This window comes from Schistocerca americana, chromosome 6 (genome assembly GCF_021461395.2).
Source record: "Schistocerca americana isolate TAMUIC-IGC-003095 chromosome 6, iqSchAmer2.1, whole genome shotgun sequence".
NCBI lineage: Eukaryota > Metazoa > Arthropoda > Insecta > Orthoptera > Acrididae > Schistocerca > Schistocerca americana.
In genome coordinates this window covers 477,284,756-477,306,975 of record NC_060124.1, presented here as the reverse complement: position 1 = coordinate 477,306,975, position 22,220 = coordinate 477,284,756, and the positions used below count along the sequence as shown (strand labels likewise).

The 22,220-nt window shown below is 43.9% G+C and overlaps 1 protein-coding gene across 1 annotated transcript in view; it reads right to left on the bottom strand.

The window, feature by feature from the left end:
- The window catches only part of LOC124619450 (liver carboxylesterase 1F-like), a 180,624-nt gene that overhangs the window by 48,765 nt on the left and 109,639 nt on the right, over window positions 1-22,220 (bottom strand). Inside the window, exons 7-8 of the mRNA XM_047145840.1 lie at window positions 20,290-20,489; window positions 5,200-5,374 (exon numbers count right to left, since the gene is read on the bottom strand). Coding sequence (XP_047001796.1) covers window positions 5,200-5,374; window positions 20,290-20,489 — 375 coding nt within the window. The remainder of the gene's footprint in view (window positions 1-5,199; window positions 5,375-20,289; window positions 20,490-22,220) is intronic.

The following is a 22,220-nucleotide window of genomic DNA, read 5'->3' as shown; positions in this document are numbered from 1 at the left end:
TTTCTGAAACAAACCTACAGGCGAGAACTGTGCCTATTAAATATTAAATTAACATCTAGACACTCAAGAAACTAAACTACCAAAGCATACAGATGAGTCTATACGATTAGCTCCCGGTTAGTAACTCCTAAAAAGTCACAAAATCGGTTACTTCACTATTACTGATTTGTATTGACCGGCGTTCCAAGCTCAACATTAGGATTGTCGAGAAGATGCAAAAGCAAGTACGTTAAAATCGTAGATTCACTTTGAAAACGACGGTACTGCTTTCAACTTCATCCCAAAGACTGGATATGAAACTTCGTCGCTGGAAAGAATGCGATAAATGGAAGCAATCACTAAATTCCGTCGACTTAACGGTATTTCTTCTTATTTTCCCTAACATTTACTCATTATTAGATATGGACATCATCGAACTCAAGGTTTGGTAACTTTATTTTATTTAACTTTGCGGCTCTTCCTCACAACGCAATCGTCGGTTACCTTACGGAACGAAATCGTCTTTGCAACCTGTCTGTGTATTGTGGAAACTACATACTGCGTGTGACAGTATTTCAGCTGTTTGTGCATGGCGCTACCTGGAGCGGAGACAGGGGACCAGCTCAGCATTTGCGTAAACGAGCGTACGAAACCGCGTACAAACCAAACTCATACTGGACAACGCACCAGCCTTTAGGATTAGTTCACCGTGCGGACAGGATCCGGGTCGGCTCGCCATTATGTTGCACTGACTAGCGGGCTGCGAATTACGCCTTCTGGTGAGGTCCAGAAGTAAATAATATTGTCTATCATGATATAAACGCCAGCGTTGAACTTCTGGACGTGTAGTCACGGCGTGTTGTAACTGTATCGATCTTATACCTTGAAAATACTTAGAGGAATACCAGCTGCAAATAACTATCAGGTACAGGCGGGATATGGCTGGCAGAGACTTTACGTGACAAACTGCAGTCTTCTGCGTTTGTTGCATTTCGTGAATTTGGCTATGAAATTAACCTCGTATTTTAGGTTGGTAGTTATTTAGTTTGCTATTTAGTTAGATCATTTGCACGGTAAACCGTAATGATGTGGAATGAATTAATTTACCTACGCATCACAACTTAACTTTTAAATATGGCTACATGCTAGACATTTATATAGTAGTTTTTTTAATATATGCAGACGTAATTTAGTAATCTATATCCCCCAACTTTTACACATCACAGTAGTAGAAATTCTTCTACAGAATGGACGGAATCGTCAAGGAGAAGCGTTTTTTAGTTTGTTTTCGTGCTTTACTGGCTAAGTTTCCAAATTTTCTTCTTGCAGCATTCTGCACAACATTCATGCTAAGGAAAATCTTATGTGGAGTAATGAATGTCATTTTTTCCTTCTAGTATTGTAATTATGTACATAATTGTTCCTTTTGAACTGCACAGTACTATTTACAACGAACTTCATCATGTAATAAATATACTGTGGTGGAGTAGTCAGATTAACCAACTTATTAAACAGATATGCAGTACATGATCGTGGGTGTACACCACATATTACTCTGACAGCAGCGTCTGGAAATCGGTCTTGTATAATGAGCAGACAATTTATCCTGACCGGTTTCACAGGAGGAAATGTGAATCATGGTGATGCACAAAGTGCTACAACTTGAACATTTGCCCCCAAAAAATCAGTCATGGATATCATTGGGCGTAGCACGCAACGACGGCACAAAAGCAGCCATTCCTGCATCTCGACCCACGCTGTCACATAATTAGTCAAATATATGTCACAATTTAGGCTGTTCCTATGGTGAGCATTCCTTTAAACAAACAAAAAAATTTAATGCCGAAGGACACGATAAGTAAGTAATAGGCTTAAAATTGGCGTGCCACATTTTCTAATAGTCCATATCTACATGATTAGTCTCCAGTTCACAGTTTTGATGAGGACTGGTTCCACAGCCTTTACGTAATCACTGATTCCAGTCATTCTGCTTTGGAGAAATATTTACTGCGAACGCAGTTTCAACATTTTGTCAGTTCCAAGCGTTGTGAGATGTTATTTAAGAGCCAACTACGCTTGAAATGGCAAATGTCGAAATTGGAAACTAAATAAATAATTTCAGAGAGCTATGAGCGGAATAGTATATTTAATGATCACACATGTATCTTTGGCAAGGAATGTAGTATCACTTTCAGATTAATTTTCTACTGCTCTGCTCTCGAATAGAACGTGAGGGAAACGAGAACCTGAATGTTTCTGTGGAACTCTGACTTCTTTTATTTTGTCATTATGGTCATTTCTATCTTTGTGGGTGGATGTCAAGAAAATATTTTGGCATTCGAAAGACAAAGTTGGTGATTCAAATTTTATGAAACTATCTCGTCGCAACGAGAAATGTTTTCATATTTATGAATGCCACCCCAACTAGCTTACTATATCAGTGACAACAGTTTCCCTGTTTCGTGATAGTACAAAACATGCTGCCCTTCGTTAAGCTTTACCGATGTCATCTGTCAATCCAATCTGGCGAACATTCCGTACTCCGCAGCAACGCTACAGAAGAGGATGCTTAAGCGTAGTGTAGATCACAGTTAATCAAGGTTTTTTACCTACCGCCCAAGTTTGTATCTCTGTCAATAGTACAATTTTCTAACAGTAATGGTAACTTCTACAGCAGGGAAGTAGCTTTACGTTATAAAATTTATAAAAGGAGTTGCAGTTAGTTAAGGCATATAACAGTAACTACTTATCGAATACTTTACGTCAAAATTTTGTGGGAAGGGAGTTAAAAGTACCTTTAACCGCCAACTGCCTACTACCCACTATGAAACCTGGAAGACTCAGTAATGGGGGTTGGGGTCCAGGTTGAATACCACATGTGTAGATAGTCCATTTAGTGTATTTGCTATACCTTCTAAGTGGTTTTTCAAATAAATTCCTCAACACAGAATTTCAGTGTGATGATTTCAATTTAAGTTGTTCGTAATTGTAAACCCTAGGTACTTACTTTAGTCGACACAGTTAAATAAGTGTGATTTACCGTGTAACTACAATTTAACTTAAATTATTTTGAAATTGGTTTCAATCTTCTGATGACTTTACTTGAAGATAAAGAAAATGTAAGCAGGAATCATTAACACATTAAAACTTGTCATTATTTGCTACGTTTCCGTTCAACAATGCACAATGTGGTACAGAAAATTCAGCGATGTATTGACAAATGAAAACTTTGTTTTGTGTAGGGCCAAGACGAAATGGAGTGCTACAAACTGCTTCTTAGTATTGAGCATTATACAGGACGCAAATGTAAAATATTTGAGTGGCCTCTATGGTCAACTGTGTGGCGCATCGCTTCCCATAATTTCCTTGTGTAAGTATTACCTATGAAAATCTCTGACACCCTCCCAATTTACGATAAGAATAGTGTCTGAAAATAACAAGTCGGTAGTTAAAAGACCCATATGTGACTAACAAATCACAGCTATAGCTCATCCAAATCGTCCATAGTAATTTATTACACTTATGGAAAGTACCAGGGCGTGTTAGTCTATTGGCATACACTGAAGCGCCAAAGAAACTGGTAAGGGCATGCGCATTTAAATTCAGAGATACGTAAACAGGCGCCGCGGTCGGCAACGCTTATGTAACACAACATATGGGTCAAATGGCTCCAAGCACTATGGGACTTAATATCTGAGGTCATCAGTCCCCTAGACTTAGAACTACTTAAACCTAACTAACATAAGGACATCACACACATCCATGCCCGAGGCAGGATTCGAACCTGCGACCGTAGCAGCACCGGGATTCCGGACTGAAGAGCCTAGAACCTCTCGGCCACTGCGGCCGGCACAACATATGTCTGGCGCAGTTATTAGATCGATTACTGCTGCTACAAGGGCAGTATATAAATATTTAAGGAGTCTGAACGTGGTGTTATGGTCGGCGTACGAGCGATGGGAGACAACATCACCGACGTAGAGAAGAAGAGAGGATTTTCCCGTACGACCATTTCACGGATGGACCGTGTATCCGGCAAAACATGAAATCCCCGATCTCGCCGTGACCGGAAGAAGATCCTGCAATAGCGGGGCCAACGGCGACCAAAGAGAATCGTTCAACGTGACAGAAGTGCAATCCTTACGCAGACTGCTGCAGATTTCAATTCTGGGGCAGCAATAAGTGTCAGCGTGTGAAATATTCAACGAAGTGGCATCGATATGGGCTTTCGGAAGCGAAGGCCCACTCGTATACCCTTGATGACCGCACAACACAAAACTTTACGCCACCCCTGGTCCCGTCAACACCGACATTGGACTGTTGATAACTGGATACATGGAACTGGTCGGACGAGTCTCATTTCAAATTGTATCGAGCGGATAGACGTCTACGGGTATGGAGACAACCTCATGAATGCAGGTACCCTGAGCCGGCCGTAGTGGCCGTGCGGTTCTAGGCGCTACAGTCTGGAACCGAGCGACCGCTACGGTCGCAGGTTCGAATCCGGCCTCGGGCATGTATGTGTGTGATGTCCTTAGGTTAGTTAGGTTTAACTAGTTCTACGTTCTAGGCGATTGCTGACACCAGAAGTTAAGTCGCATAGTGGTCAGAGCCATTTGAACCATTTGAACCAGGGACCCTGCATGTCATCCAGGGAATATTCAGGCTGGTGGACGCTCTGTAATGGTGTCGGACGTGCGCAGTTGGAGTGATATATGACCCCAGATACATCTAGATACGGCTCTTTGAGAGGTTAAACGTACGTAAGCATCCTGTCTGATCATCTGTATCCACTGTGCCTTCCGACGGACTTGGGCAATTCCATCAGGGTGATGCGACAGCTCACACGGCCAGAATTGCTACAGAGTGGCTCCAGGAGAACTCTTCTGATTGTAAACACTTCCGCTGGCCACCACACTCCCTAGACATGAACATTATTGAGCATATCTGGGATGAACGAGCTTATGAGAAGAGATCGCTACCCGCTCCTACTCTTACGGACTTATGGACAGCCTTGCAGGACTCACGGTGTCAATTCCCTACAGCACTACTTCACACAGTCGAGTCAATGCCACGTCGTGTTGAGGCACTTGTGCGTGCTCGCGGGGGCCCTACACGATATTAGGCAGGCGACCAGTTTCTTTGGCTCTTCAATGTGTAAGTTCCACAGTGAGATGAGGAAACATATAAACAAAACACTTGCGCGTGCCGCGCACTGACCACGAGCAAAGTAGTAGCCGTCGTGCTTGGTGACGCCGCCCAGCGCGGGCCGCGGCTTGTAGCCGGCGCCGGCCTCGCATGCGTCGACGGGTCGCCTCTCGAGCAGCGGCACAGACAGCCACGAACCCTGCACCACCGCGGCAGCCGCCGCAGAGCACTCGGACGAGTCCGCTGCCTGTGGAGGAAGAAGCCACGCGCTCGTCTTATCCCATGCTGTGCGGCTAGTCACATTAAGGTGCCGACGAAAAGTACTGTTGTTGTTAGAGGACGCCTGCCGCTTGGGTTCTGAGGCCATCCTTGGTTCCTTCCGGCGGCTGGCTGATTTGGTGAAGACAACCAGCATCGCACGCGGAGTGCAAGCTGAGCTTAATATCTGCAGCATAGTGCCCAGAGTCGATCGCGGTCCTCTGGTTTGGAGCCGTGTGGAGGGTCTAAACCAGAGGCTCAGACGACTCTGCGACTATAATGGTTGCAAATTCATCGACCTCCGTTATTGGGTGGAGAACTGTAGGGCCCCCCTAGACAGGTCAGGCGTGCACTACACACCGGAAGCAGCTACTAGGGTAGCAGAGTACGTGTGGCGTGCACACGGGGGTTTTTTAGGTTAGAGGGACCCCCCCTTGGGCGAAACGATAAAATACCTGACGGCTTACCAGAGAGGACAATATCATCGTTGATAAAGAACGTCCGTCCTCAGAGACCAAAAACAGGAAAAGTTAACGTAATATTGGTAAACTGCAGGAGTATCCAGGGCAAGGTTCCTGAATTAGTATCTCTTATTGAAGGAAATAGTGCGCATATAGTATTAGGAACGGAAAGTTGGTTAAAACCGGAAGTGAACAGTAACGAAATCCTAGACACAGAATGGAATATATACCGCAAGGATAGGATAAACGCCAATGGTGGAGGAGTATTTATAGCAGTAAGGAATTCAATAACATCCAGTGAAGTTATTAGCGAATGCGAATGTGAAATAATCTAGGTTAAGTATCAAAGGTGGGTCAGATATGATAGTCGGATGCTTCTATAGACCACCTGCATCAGCAACCGTAGTAGTTGAGCGCCTCAGAGAGAACCTGCAGAACGTCGTGAAGAAGTTTCGTGATCATACTATTGTAATAGGGGGAGACTTCAATCTACCAGGTATAGAGTGGAATAGTCACACAATCAGAACTGGAGCCAGGGACAGAGACTCTTGTGACATTATCCTGACTGCCTTGTCCGAGAATTACTTCGAGCAGATAGTTAGAGAACCAACTCGTGAAGCTAACGTTTTAGACCTCATAGCAACAAATAGACCGGAACTTTTCCACTCCGTGAATGTAGAAGAGGGTATCAGTGATCATAAGCCAGTGGTTGCATCAATGACTACAAGTGTAATAAGAAATTCCAAGAAAGGAAGGAAAATATATTTGCTTAACAAGAGTGATAGGGCACAAATCGCAGAATATCTGAGTGACCACCATCAAACGTTCATTTCTGAGGAAGAGGATGTGGAACAAAAATGGAAAAAATTCAGAAACATCGTCCAGTACGCCTTAGATAAGTTCGTACCGACTAAGGTCCAAAGCGAGGGGAAAGATCCACCGTGGTATAACAATCATGTACGAAAGGTACTACGGAAACAAAGAAAGCTTCATCATAGGTTTAAGAGTAGTCGAATCATAGCTGATAAGGAAAAGCTGAACGAAGCGAAAAAGAGCGTAAAGAGAGCAATGAGAGAAGCATTCAACGAATTCGAACATAAAACATTGGCAAACAATCTAAACAAGAACCCTAAAAAGTTTTGGTCATATGTAAAATCGGTAAGCGGATCTAAATCCCCTATTCAGTCACTCGTTGACCACGATGGCACCGAAACAGAGGACGACCGAAGAAAGGCAGAAATACTGAATTCAGCGTTCCGAAACTGTTTCACTGCGGAAAATCGTAACACGGTCCCTGACTTCAGCCGTCGCACGGACGCCAAAATGGAAAATATTGAAATAAACGATATCGGAATTGAAAAACAACTGCTATCACTTAGTAGCGGAAAAGCATCCGGACCAGACGAGATACCCTTAAGATTCTACAGTGATTATGCTAAAGAACTTGCCCCCTTTCTATCAGCAATTTATCGTAGATCGCTGGAAGAACGTAAAGTACCTAGCGACTGGAAGAAAGCGCAGGTCGTTCCCATTTTCAAGAAGGGTCATAAATCAGATGCGAATAATTATAGGCCTATTTCGCTTACGTCAATATGTTGTAGAATAATGGAACATGTTTTGTGTTCTCGTATTATGACGTTCTTAGATAATACAAATCTCCTTCATCAAAACCAACATGGATTCCGCAAACAGAGATCATGTGAAACTCAGCTCGCCCTATTTGCCCAAGAAATTCACAGTGCCGTAGACACTGGCGAGCAGATTGATGCCGTATTCCTGGACTTCAGGAAGGCATTTGATACGGTTCCGCACTTACGTTTAGTGAAAAAAATACGAGCTTACGGAATATCGGACCAGGTTTGTGATTGGATTCAGGATTTCCTAGAAGAAAGAACACAACATGTCATTCTTAACGGTTCAAAATCTGCAGATGTAGAGGTAATTTCGGGAGTACCGCAGGGAAGCGTGATAGGACCTTTATTGTTTACAATATACATAAATGACTTAGTTGACAACATCGGTAGCTCCGTGAGGCTATTTGCAGATGACACGGTTGTCTACAAGAAAGTAGCAACATCAGAAGACTCGTACGTACTCCAGGAGGACCTGCAGAGGATTAATGCATGGTGCGACAGCTGGCAGCTTTCCCTAAACGTAGATAAATGTAATATAATGCGCATACATAGGGGCAGAAATCCATTCCAGTACGATTATGCCATAGGTGGTAAATCATTGGAAGCGGTAACGACCGTAAAATACTTAGGAGTTACTATCCGGAGCGATCTGAAGTGGAATGATCACATAAAACAAATAGTGGGAAAAGCAGGCGCCAGGTTGAGATTCATAGGAAGAATTCTAAGAAAATGTGACTCATCGACGAAAGAAGTAGCTTACAAAACGCTTGTTCGTCCGATTCTTGAGTATTGCTCATCAGTATGGGACCCTTACCAGGTTGGATTAATAGAAGAGATAGACATGATCCAGCGAAAAGCAGCGCGATTCGTCATGGGGACATTTAGTCAGCGCGAGAGCGTTACGGAGATGCTGAACAAGATATCCGTTTGTGCTATGGCAGCGCCATCTAGCGGGCCAACCATAGCGCCATCTGGATTCCCCCTTCAAGCTAGGCAATTTTCGTTCTTTGTAGTTTTTTCGTTTGATGCTTATTTCCTGAGATATTTGGCCCGGTCACTATCACTGGACCACCCTGTATAGCTTATGGTTCTGCGCAGCAAGGTGAAGATATGAAGGAGTAACTGTACCTGTGCATACTCTAGTGTTATTTAGTTCAAAAACCTTTATCTACCTATAATAATATCTTCATCTATGACTTCGTATGCATATAATCTTCTATTTAAATTTTTGAGGTAAGTGCTTGCCGAAACCAACCATTTTTTTCTTGCATTACATGTGTACTTATTTTGACTGCTTACATTAGCTTTACTCTGCAAGTGCTACCACTTTCGTTTTATCCATTTCTTTGAAGCCCACTTTTTAATTCCAAACAAGTTAAGCTGACGATGTACTCTTTCAGATACATCTTTCTCAACATTCTCATTGCACAGAAATTTTTAGAGCTCTTATTAGGAAGAACATCTTGTTTAATCGGCTTTGGTGCTTCCGCTGCTTCAAGCATCTCCTAAATTCTTACTTTCCAAACATTTTAAATTATTTTAGTTGTTCTCTTGCTATATCAGTTTTCAAGTTTTCATGTGTCTCTTTTGGATCGTTGTCACGCCTTAATGTAAATATTGTGAATCAAGGCTAGCCATTCAACGTAAGATCCTTCTACATCTTCCTTACTATTCACTACCGTGAAGTGTGAGCTACAAACCTCATGTATGTTATAAAGGATTACAATGTTTCCATTTTCCTGAAAAAGATCCATAGTATAAACGCTAATATAAAAAATGTAAATCAAAATAATCTGCAAATTTAGCGAGTGAGTTGAGAAGCCACTTCGAAGCAACTCATATAAATGTTTGTGCATAATATTCCCGATTAGTTTGAAATTTTCATGTTGCTTTCCAGTTTATAACGTTCTCCATTGTCTCCTGCTCTGCTTCATTAAGAATGGGTACCTTCTTTTGTACTAATCTGCTTAATTTCTTGCCATAAAGAAGTCTAGGTTGCTTCGCTGTTGTACAATTGTCCATTAATGTAAGGATTGGAGATGACAAGTGATTTGTTCCATTGAAAATTCACATCTTCATGAAACGATAAACCTATATGCTCTAAGAAACAACTATATTATTTCCTTAGACATGCATCTTCAGCTGGTGTATTACATCGCTGAAAATTCAGGCTCACATGGCTGAGAAGGAGTCATTACATATGTTTAACGAAGTATTCAGCATGTAAGAATTTTCCTCCGTAAGCTGAGGGCTTTCGAGGAATGATTAAACTGCAGTCGGTAAGTGGGACGTTCTGCGGAGCCAGACACTGATTGCTATATTGAAGTGTTTGACCTGCTTAGATAGGTAGTCACGAGTAAAGTCTGGTCGACAGCAGTCAAAAGCGTGTGGGGATACTTGAGCAATGCACAGGCACTTCCGTTACAAACAAGTGGCTGCTTTCTTGACAACTCAGAAATGTAGACAAAAATGTTATGCAGTTTCTACCAGTTAGCTATTAGCTGGAAACTGCCATAATAAGGAATAACCTGAGAAAGAGATGGAAGCTCCTGGGTCACAGGCTGGCCTCCGCAAGATTAGAAATTTTCATGCTGTGCGAAGATTGTGAGGTGTCCAGAATGAGATTTTCACTCTGCAGCGGAGTGTGCGGTGATATGAAACTTCCTGGCAGATTAAAACTGTGTGCCGGACCGAGACTCGAACTCGGGACCTTTGCCTATCGCGCGCAAGCGCTCTGCCAACTTTCTTTCAGGAGTTCTAGTTCTGCAAGGTTCGCAGGAGAGCTTCTGTAAAGTTTGTAAGGTAGGAGACGAGGTACTGGCCGAAGTTTCATTGTGTAGTGTATTTACACAATATCGATCAGCCAGTTGGGGGGATTGCAGACCCACCAATGGCAAACAAAAAAGGACGGAAAATTCAGCGCCCCGAAGGACAGACTTTGGGAGACCATGAACGAAACTACCAAATGGGAGCAGTCAATGGATAATCGGTCAGTGAAGTGACAGTGGCAGGCCGCTCATAGTCAATCGGTCAGTCAGCGAGCAAACAGTAATACAGTCGATTAGTGAATAAATCATTATAACGATCGCAATGGACCTTACGGCTCTTTACAACATTGCTTAAATTTACATGCTGCCATAATAAAGACAAAATGCAGCCTTTTGACTGCGAGAATTTGACAAGATTCGATGAGTACGACACTTATTTCATCGTAAATTTGTTGTTAAATATGTGCTGTATTGTCCGTGTACTCATGTTATATAGTCTTATTTTCTGGCAGAACTCTTTTGCAGTGTTACTTGAAAATGGCCCTAAGGCCGAAATTCCAATCGTAATAATAAATATTACATAATGTCAAATAGTCTTATTTTCTGGCAGAACGCTTTTGCAGTTTTACTTGAAAATGGCCCTAAGGCCGAAATTGCAATCGTAATAATAAATATTTCATAATGTCAACGGCGACTATGATGTCTCAAGAAATATTGTATGACTGTGAATCCCAAGCATGAGAAGTTAATCAAGTGAGTTTTGTCTTCCTAGGCATGCCAAATTGTTGTTGATTCACACTTGGGAAGTTTGACTCCGACGTTTATTTGGCGTTTTGTGATATTCAGTGTCGCTCCGTTTTGAAGTTATGAATCCTTGCGATCTGATACATGAATCTTTAAACCTCTCCACATGCTTAACACCGTCTCTTAGAGATGGGCAATAACACGAGACCAAGACACCACTTTGGCCAGCAAGCACACTGTACCTGAGGGATTCATTCAGCTAGTGCGGAAAGAACGAACGAGTTAAGCTGGTCAGGACGTTGGCGCACAGCTGTAGAAAAGGGAAAATTAAAGCTACCGACGGCCTCAAACTGTCACACAAACGACGAGGAGAAATCATCATGTCGCCCTGCCCCTGCATCTACCGTACGTGGTTTTGTCCGTAACTAACGCAGTCGAGTGGTGACATGAGGCATTTTATTCCTTCCTTACTTTACTGTCACGTCTACGGCCAGTCAAATCATACCCAAGATTTACATTTCTATTCATGATATTATAACAAACGTGAAAGTTTCCTTATATTAATCGTTCAATGTTTATTTCTTACTGTAACTTGATCTGCATATTAACTGCGAAGATTAAATATCATTTTTGAACTCATTACAAGCATATGGGATAGCGATGTGCACAATACAGTGGGCTGTAGTATCGCCTACACAAGGTAAAACTGGCAGCGCATCGGTGAATCTGTCATTTGTAGTCAGGTGCTTCTTGTGAAAAGACGTTCGACATGATTATGGCATCACGACGGGAATAAACAGAATTTGAACACAGAGTGGTAGTTGGGGCTAGACGCATGGGACATCCCATTTCGGAAATCGTTAGGGATTTCAATACCCTGATGTCCACAGTGTCAGGAGTGTGCCGAAAATACCAGATTTCAGGCATTACCTCTCAGCGTGGCCAACAAAGGGGCCGACAGCGTTTACTTAACGATCGAGAGAAACGGGGTTTGCGTAGAGTTTCCAGTGCTAACAGCCATGGCATCCTGCATGAAATAAAACCAGAAAGTATCCGTTACGAGTGTGCGGCGAAGTCTGGCGTTTATGGGCTATGCCAGTAGACGACCGACGTGAGTGCCTTTACTAACTGCACAACATCGCCTGCGGCGCCTTTCCCGGGCTCGTGACCACATAGGTTGAACCATAGATGACTGGAAAACCCTAGCCTGGTCAGATGAGTCCAGATTTCAGTTGGTAAGAGGTGATGGTAGTGTTCGAGAGTGGTGCAGACTGCACGAATCCATAGACCCAGCCGGCCGGGGTGGACGAGCGGTTCTAGGTGCTACAGTCTGGAACCGCGCGACCGCTACGGTCGTGTGATGTCATTAGGTTAGTTAACTTTAAGTAGTTCTATGTTCTAGGGGACTGATGACCTCAGAAGTTAAGTCCCATAGTGCTCAGAGCCATTTGAAACATTTGAACCATAGACCCAAGTGGTCAACAAAGGCACTGTGCAAGCTGGTGCTGGTGGTGGCTCCATAACGAAGTTGGCTGTTTTTACACGAAATGGACTGGGCCCTCTGGCCCAATTGAAGCGATAATTGAACGGAAATGTATATGTTCGGTTACTTGGAGACCATTTGCAGCCATTCATGGACTGCAGGATACTCACGAACACGAATAGCGTCTGCTTCGAAGCGAGGTAAAATTGACAAACTTTGTTTGTACGAAAAAAAAGTTCAAATGTGAGTGAAATCTTATGGGGTTTAACTGCTAAGGTCATCAGTCCCTAAGCTTACACACTACTTAACCTAAATTATCCTAAGGACAAAAACACACACTCATGCCCGAGGCAGGACTGGAACCTCCGCCGTGACCAGCCGCACAGTCCATGACTGCAGCGCCCGAGACCGCTCGGCTAATCCCGCGCGGCATGGACTGCATGTCCCCAATCTATGATCTCATGTCACCGGGCCGCAATTGTCCGCGATTGCTTCCAAAAACATTCTGGACACTTTGACTGAATGATTTGCCATCCAGGTCGGGCAACATGAATTCCATCGAATATTTACGAGATACAAGCGAGAGGTCAGTTCGTGTACAACGTCCTGCAGTGGCAACACTTCCGCAATTATGAACGGCTATAGAGGCAGCATAGTTCAATAATACTGGATAGGATTTCCATTGACTTCTTGAGTCGAGCTGCTGCACTACGCCGGACAAAAGGAGTTGTGACCCGACATTAGGAGACGTTCCATGTCTTTTGTCACCATAGTGTACTGGTATTTTTTGCGGTGATGAGGCAACCATATTCCGCAATTCCGTTACTGTATGTGAGATGCGTGCACTGCCTTGCTTCATAGCTAACAATCGTTTCATAATCAATAGCCATATTTATTCCTTCAGAATGTTTCAAAACATTTGCAGTACCACTAAGAAGTTTGTATGTGTCCTGCTAGAAATGAAATTGGCAATAGAATCACTGCGCCCGATTTCCATGATTGTTGAAATGGCTCTGAGCACTATGGGACTTAAGAGCTGAGGTCATCAGTCCCCTTAGAACTTAGAACTACGTAAACCTAACTAACCTAAGGACATCACACACATCCAAGCCCGAGGCAGGATTCGAACCTGCAACCGTAGCGGTCGGCCCGATTTCCAACCGTAACTGGAGGGAGATTCCTTCCATCGTATTTGACTTGCGACTGTGTTCAGTCGCGCCCAACGTTACCGTACTTCAGTGACTATGTTACACCACAGTTTAGATTCCGAAAGTCTTCATGTGTAACTACAGTATCTCATAGCCGTGATAGCCGTCCGTTATCCTACCGATCGCTTACTGCACTGGTAAAAGATAAGGTCTTTAACGGAAGTTTGTCGTAATATATCATAATGACCATTCAAAGGTGACAGAGGTTGAAATGTTACTAATTTGTTCGTGATGGTAATGCGTTGACTGTACAGATCTCTAACAGTATCGCAACTAATGAATGTCTGGCTACTTGTAAGGCAGTTCAGTGACTCACAGGAATTATCAGCAGATACGGCACACAACTCAGCATACAGATATATCTACACCTTATCTAAATCTAAATACTCGACGTCATGACAATGTAGAAGAACTGTAAACAGAGCTTCAGAGCATCCGATAATGTTGTCACCAATCATTAGCGATGTAGTGCTGCTGGTACATCGCAATCATTCGTTGAGATGTTCCGCTACTTCCTTGCACCAAAATGTCAGCTTTGAAACACTTAGCGATGTCACGAAAAGTTAGAATTTTCCCATATAAGCAGATGTGTAAAAACACACAGACACAACATAATATGTACGTAGTAACAGTCACGTATCACTAGGAACAAAGCAGACGTTACAACATTAAAGAGAAAAATTCCATCAAAGTTAAAAACTACACAGAATGATGCCATTTTGAAGTAAGTGCTTTTTTCTAACAGTCTTCTGACTTGCTTGACGTGGCCCACCACGAATTCATCTCCTGTGCCTACTTCTACATCTCGGTATAGCACTTGCAGTCTATGTCCTCAATTACTTGGTGGATGTATTCAAATTTCTGTCGTCCTCTACTTTTTTTACTCTCTACAGCTCCCCTTACCATCAAGGAAGTTATTTCTTGATCTCTTAACACATGTCCTGTCATCCTGCGCCTTCTTCTTCTTCTTGTTATTGTTTTTCATATATTCCTTTCCTCACCGATTTTGCGAAGAACCTTCTCATACCTTACCTTATCAGTCTACCTAATTTTCAACATTCTTCTGTAGCACCACATCTCCAATGCCTCGACTTTCTTCTTTCCCGGTTTTGCCACAGTCCACGTTTCACTACCATATGCATGCTGTGCTCCAAATGTATATTTTCAGAAATTTCTTCCGCAAAGTAATGTCTATGTTTGATAGTGGTACACTTATCTTGGCTAGGAATGCCCTTTATGCCAGTGCTAGTCTGCTTTTTATGTCCTCCTTGCTCCGTCCGTCATGTATTTTACTGCCTACGTAGCATAATTCCTTAACTTCATCTACTTCGTGCTCACCAGTCCTTATGTTCAGTTTCTCACTGTTCACATTTCTGCTCTCACTACTTTCGTCTTTCTTCCATTTACTCTCAATCCATATTCTGTACTCATTAGATGGTTCATTCCATTCAGCATATTCCATCTGTCTTTCTACATTCACTAAGTATAGCAATGTCATTAGCGAATTTTATCATTGATATCATTTCACGTTGAATTTTAATTGCATCCATGAACTCTTATTTATTTCCTTAATTGGTTCTTCGGGGTATAGACTGAACAGTAGGAGCGAAAGACTACATCCTTGTCTTACAACCTTTTTAATTCGAGCAAGCACTTCGTACTTGGTCTTCCACTCGTATTATTCCCTCTTGGCTCTTGTACATATTGTATATTACTCACTTCCCCTATATCTTTCCCCTATTTTTCTCAAAATTTCTAACATTTTGCACCGTTTTACACTGTATAATGCTTTTTCCAGGTCAAGAAATTCTATAAATGTGTCTTGACTTTTCTTTGGTCCTTGTTCCATTATCAACTGCAATGTCAGAATTGCGTCTCTGCTGCTTTTACCTTTACTAAAGCTAAACTGAGCGACATCCAACACGTCCTCAATTCTCTTTTCCATTCTTTTGTATACTATTCTTGTCAACAGCTTGGATGCATTTGCTACTAAACTGAATGTACAATAATTCTCGCACTTTTCGGCTCTTGCAATCGTCAGAATTGGGTGGATGATGTTTCTTGCGAAAGTCTGATGCTATATCGCCATTCTCATACATTCCACACACCAACGTGTAAAGTCGTTTAACTGGAATAAATATCGGCATTAAAAACTGATTTGCATTGTCAGCACTAAATTACAATTCACAATTAAGTTCCTGCCAGAAGGTTCATCGAACCACCTTCAAACTATTTCACTTCCGTTGCACTCTCGAAAAGCGCGGGGGAAATATGAACTCTTAAATCTTTCCGTGAGAGCAGAGGTTTCTCTCCCTATGTATGTCGGCACCAACAAAATACTTTCTCATTCGAAGCAGAAGGTTGATGATGGACATTTCGTGAAAAGACCTCTCCGAAACGAAAACCACCTGTGTTTTAATGATTGCCACTTCCACTTCTTTTCCTGTCTCTGGCAGTCTCGCCCATATTTTTGGTGTATCCTAAAAATAAACATCATTTAAACTGTAAATGATATAAATTTGTTTATTTGGTGGTCCACACAAAAGAACTGCGAAAAGTTGGAAAGGAATAAAAAGAACTAGGCCGCGTGGAGTGGCCGCGCGGTTTGAGGCGGCATGTCACGGACTGCGCGGATCCTACCACCGGAGATTCGATTCCTCCTTCGGGCCTGAGTGTGTGAGTTGTTCTTAGCATAAGTTAGTATAAGCAGTTTGTAAGTCTACGGACCGACGATGGTTCAAATGGCTCTAAGCACTATGTGATTTAACATCTGAGGTCATCAGTCCCCTTGACTTAGAACTAAGTAAACCTAACTAACCTAAAGACATCACACACATCAATGCCTGAGGCAGGATTCGATCCCGCGACCGTAGAAGCCGCGTGGTTCCAGACTGAAGCGCCTAGAACCGCTCGGTCACAGCGGCCGGCAGGGACCAATGACCTCAGCAGTTTGGCCCCTTAGGAATTCACACACATTTGAACATTTGAACCGGGAACTAAATTCCAAAAAATGTACTAAGCCTAATTTAAAGTAAATGAAACGACACGATTTCACAAACTTTACTGGTCTCATAGAGGTATGATTGTATGTATATAGCTTGAAGCGGTGAGTGAAAATTCGCACCAAGGCGGGGAATCGAACCCATGTCCCCCCTCCTTTCAGGCAGAGCGTTAGCCACTAAGTCACCTTTGAACAGCGGTTCAGAAAACAGCACAGATTAACAAGGCACGCCTCCCTCCCCGATCCAAATTCTTACTCCTGCCGAGGTGCACTTTAAATTCCCCTTTACACAGGAACACAATATCCAAGGCTTTCCATGTTCTGGAATAGCACCTCAGCATCGAACGTAAAGGGGGATCCAATTTGAAACCCAGGTGCAGGTACTTATAGAAATGAAGCGACAGAAGTTCAGAGCCTTTTTGGTCTCATATCGATATGATTTGTATCTATACAGACTGAAGTGGTGAGTGAAAATTTGTACCAAGGCCTCGAATCGAACCATGGTTTCATGCTTACTATGCAGGAGTGTCGGCCACTAAGACAGCTCGACACAGCGGTTCGCACAACTGCACGGATTACCCTGAAGTACCTCCCTCCTCGATACAATCGTCACTGCATCCCCAGTCTACTTTAATTTCCTCTTTGCACAGTATGAGACCAGTAAAGTCTCTGAAATCGTGTCAATTCATTTGTACGAGTACCTGCACCTGGGTTTGCAGGCTGGATCCCCCATTTACGTTTGATGCTGAGGTGCTACAGTACTGGCCATTAGAATTGCTACATCAAGAAGAAATGCAGATGATAAGTGGGTATTCATTGGACAAATATATTATACTAGAACTGACATTTCATTACATTTTCACGCAGTTTGGGTGCGTAGATACTGAGAAACCAGTACCCAGAACAACCACCTCTGGCCGTAATAACGACCTTGATACGCTTGGGCATTGAGTCAAACAGAGCTTGGATGGCGTGTACATGTACAGTTACCCATGCAGCGTCAGCACGATACCACAGTTCATCAAGAGTAGTGACTGGCGTATTGTGACGAGCCAGTTGCTCGGCCACCATTGACCAGACGTTTTCAATTGGTGAGAGATCTCGAGAATGTGCTGGCCAGGGCAGCAGTCGAACATTTTCAGTATCCAAAAAGGCCCGTACTGGACCTGCAACATGCGGTCGTGCATTATCCTGCTGAAATGTAGGGTTTCGCAGGGATCGAATGAAGGGTAGAGCCACGGGTTGTAACACATCTGAAATGTAACGTCCACTGTTCAAAGTGCCCTCAATGCGAACAAGAGGTGACCGAGACGTGTAACCAATGGCACCCCATACCATCACGACGGCTGATACGACAGTATGGCGATGAATACACGATTACAATGTGCGTTCACCGCGATGTCGCCAAACACGGATGCGACCATCGTGATGCTGTAAACAGATCCTGGATTCATACGAAATAATGACGTTTTGCCATTCGTGCACCCAAGTTCGTCGTTGAGTACACCATCGCAGGCTCTCCTGTCTCTGATGCAGCGTCAAGGGTAACCGGATCTATGGATTCCGAGCTGATAGGCCATGCTGCTGCAAACGTCGTCGAACTGTACGTTCAGATGGTTGTTGTCTTGCAAACGTCCCCATCTGTTGACCCAGGAATCGAAACATGGCTACACAATCCGTTACAGCCATGCGGATAAGACGCCTGTCGTCTCGACTGCTAGTGATACGAGGCCGTTGGGATCCAGCACGGCGTTCCGTATTACCCTCCTGAACCCACCGATTCCATATTCTGCTAACAGTCATTGGATCTCGACCAACGCGAGCAGCAATGTCGCGATACGGTAAACCGCAATCGTGACAGGCTACAATCCGACCTTAATCAAAGTCGGAAACGTGATGGTACGCATTTCTCCTCCTTACATGAGGCATCACAACAACGTTTCACCAGGCTACGCCGGCCAACTGCTGTTTGTGTATGGGAAATCGGTTGGAAACTTTCCTCATGTCAGCACGTTGTAGGTGTCGCCATCGGTTCCAACTTTGTGTGAATGCACTGAAAAGCTAATCATTTGCATGTTATTGTTGTGGTCTTCAGTCCTGAGACTGGTTTGATGCAGCTCTCCACGCTACTCTATCCTGTGCAAGCTTCTTCATCTCCCAGTACGTACTGCAGCCTACATCCTTCTGAATCTGCTTAGTGTATTCATCACTTGGTTTCCCTCTACGATTTTTACCCTCCACGCTGCTCTCCAATACTAAATTGGTGATTCCTTGATGCCTCAGAACATGTCCTACCAACCGATCCCTTCTTCTAGTTTGGTTGTGCCACAAACTCCTCTTCTCCCCAGTCCTATTCAGTACCTCCTCATTAGTTATGTGATCTGTCCATCTAATCTTCACCATTCTTCTGTAGCACCACATTTCGAAAGCTTCTATTCTCTTTTTGTCCAAATTAGTTATCGTCCATGTTTCACTTCCATACATCGCCACGCTCCATACAAATACTTTCAGAACCGACTTCCTGACACTTCAATATATACTCGATGTTAACAAATTTCTCTTCTTCAGAAACGCTTTCCTTGCCATTGCCAGTCTACATTTTATATCCACTTTACTTCGGCCATTATCAGTTATTTTGCTCCCCAAATAGCAAAACTCCGTTATACTTTAAGTGTCTCATTTCCTTATTTAATTCCCTTAGCATCATTCGACTTAAGTCGACTACATTCCATTATCAACGTTTTGCTTTTGTTGATGTTCGGTTTATATCATTTGCATATCACAGCAATTTCTTCCTGTTGCGTAAATTTCGCGTCTGTAGCACGTCATCTTCGTGGTGTAGCAATTTTAATGGCCAATAGTGTATTTCAGAACATGGAGCGCCTCGGCAATTTTGTGAGGGAGAATTTAAAGTACACTGAGAATTTGGATCGAGGAGGGAGTAGTGCCATGGTAACCCGTGCTGTTGATTGAACCACTGCACTAATGTGGAGTAGTGGCTAACGTACCTTCCTAGTAAGCAGGAGACCTGGGTTCGATTCCCGGCCGTGACACAAACTTTCATTCGCCGCTTCGGTGTATATACATAAACTCACGTTTTAATGTATGGAAGAATGAAGCTGCAAGCCAAGGTAACGCGCTTTGTGAGATGTGCGAAAGACTACACTCTCTCCACTGTAAAGATATTTGTAAAGAAAGTACAAATGTAAGGTGTTGGTTAATACAAGGAAAAAAGGACAGAGTGTACCAATGAAGAACCTCTCGGCTGAACATTAACCAGAGCTTGGAAATTCAAAACAAAAGAAGAAACACGCGAAGGCCGGCAACAAATGGAACGCACTTCTGGCGTCGACAGTAGCAATGAATTCATCACTCCAACAGATTGACGATCTCCTTCACATAGGTACCGGCGGCCGAAATTCAGATAAGAAGGGTTAATGGAGAACATTGTAAAAACTACTAACTTCTGGGCCTTTCACGTTTTAATTACTTTGAGTGCTTACACACACACACACACACAGACACACACACACACACACACACACTCACACAAACACAATAAGTACATATTCACGCACACACCATATTTGACAGCGTGTACGTACGCAGAGCTGGCGGTAGGCTATGGTGATGTTGTTGAGCGTCCTGTTGCGCAGACAGGCGACGACAGCGGGGGCGGCGTAGGAGGAGTTGCAGCCGGCGAACGCCGCGACGCGCCGCGCCGCCGCCGACGCCCTGTGCCCCGCCACCAGCGACCACGGCGCATGCGCCGTGCCGCTCACCGTTATCACCTGTTGGAAGAGTCCTGGAAGAGACGTCAGAGTTTAGTTCATCTCGGATTCGGGCTACGTCTTCCGTAGTTGAAAGTATATCCAGTATTCTCAAACTAAATACAGTGTTTCGTAGGATATCTCAAACAGTGTGCAGTGTCGGTTTCTTCTGGGTGGCTACCATACGGCGACACTTACATCACTACCTCGCCAGTCGCGATATGTGGTGCAGGTACTTCTCATCCCACTATCTCCGGATCCCTCACCCTCCCCTCTTTTTCTGTTTCACTCACGAATAATGCGTAAAGAATGACTCGGTAGAGCACCGAATGAAATCTAATTACTCTAATTTTCTCCTTGTTATGAATATGGGAGGAAACAATATGTTGCCCGACTCGTCCAGTAACGTACACAATCGAAACTTCAATTTAAAACCTCTCAATGATGAGAAAGGCTCTCTTGTAGCATGAGAAATCTTGTAATGGTGGCGCACCGAGTAGCCGCCATGTTGACAGAACGCACCTTTATTGCTTGGATCTTTTAGAACCGTTATATAACTGCGCCCATTAAAGGAGCAACGGGGCCAGCTGCAACACTGCACAAACAGAAGAACCAGAGACATGGAGATGGAAAACGAGCCCCTGACGGACTGCCAGGAGCACCAGACCGAAGATGGAACACCCAGAAGTGGGACTGGTGGGCGCGGACCGCAGAGGGAACATCCAGAGCCGCAGTGGACGAAAAACGGAGCGGCAACGCTCCAACAGGTCGTGGTGAGCGGGCGCGGACCGCAGGGGGAGCGCTTGGTACCCCAGACCGTAGATGAAACCACCAGGAGCGGGGTTGGTGGTCACGGACCACAGAGGGAACACCTAGAACCGCAGCGGACGGAAAACGGAGCAGCAACGCTCCAGCAGGTCACAGGGAATGGGCGCGGACCACAGAGGAAGCGCCTGCAGCCGTTGGTGGAGCGGGAAGGCCATAGGCATAAATACTTGACCAGGTCCACTCGAGGAGCAGTCTCAGGTCGCACCTGATGAAGGTTACGAGCTACGTGACCGAAATATCGTGCAAGTACGACGCTGATATCCGGCAGAACACCCGACAACCCAAGATGTCATTAGATCGCCAGGAAAGCCTGAAGAGTTACGATATATAACTGCTATTTGGTATGACTCCCAGGAAGATGATAAATACACTACCGGCCATTAAAATTGCTACACCAAGAAGAAATGCATATGATAAACGGATGTTAATTGGACAAATATATTATACAAGAACTGACAAGTGATTACATTTTCACGCAATCTGGGTGCATAGATCCTGAGAAATCAGTTTCCAGAACAACAATCTCTGGCCGTAATAACGGCCTTGATACGCCTGGGCATTGAGTCAAACAGAGCTTGGATGGCGTGTACATGTACAGTTGCCCATGCAGCTCCAACACGACACCACAGTTCATCAAGAGTAGTGACTGTCGTATTGTGACGAGCCAGTTGCTCGGCCGCATTGTGACGAGCCAGTTGCCCGGCCACCATTGACCAGACGTTTTCAGTTGGTGAAAGAGCTGGAGAATGTGCTGAGTCGAACATTTTCTGTATCCAGAAAGGCCCGTACAGGACCTGCTACATGCGGTCATGTATTATCCTGCAGAATTGTAGGGTTTCTCAGGGATCGAATGAAAGGTAGAGCCTCGAGTCGTAACACATCTGAAATGTAACCTCCACTGTTCAAAGTCCCGTCAATGCGAACAAGAGATGACCGAG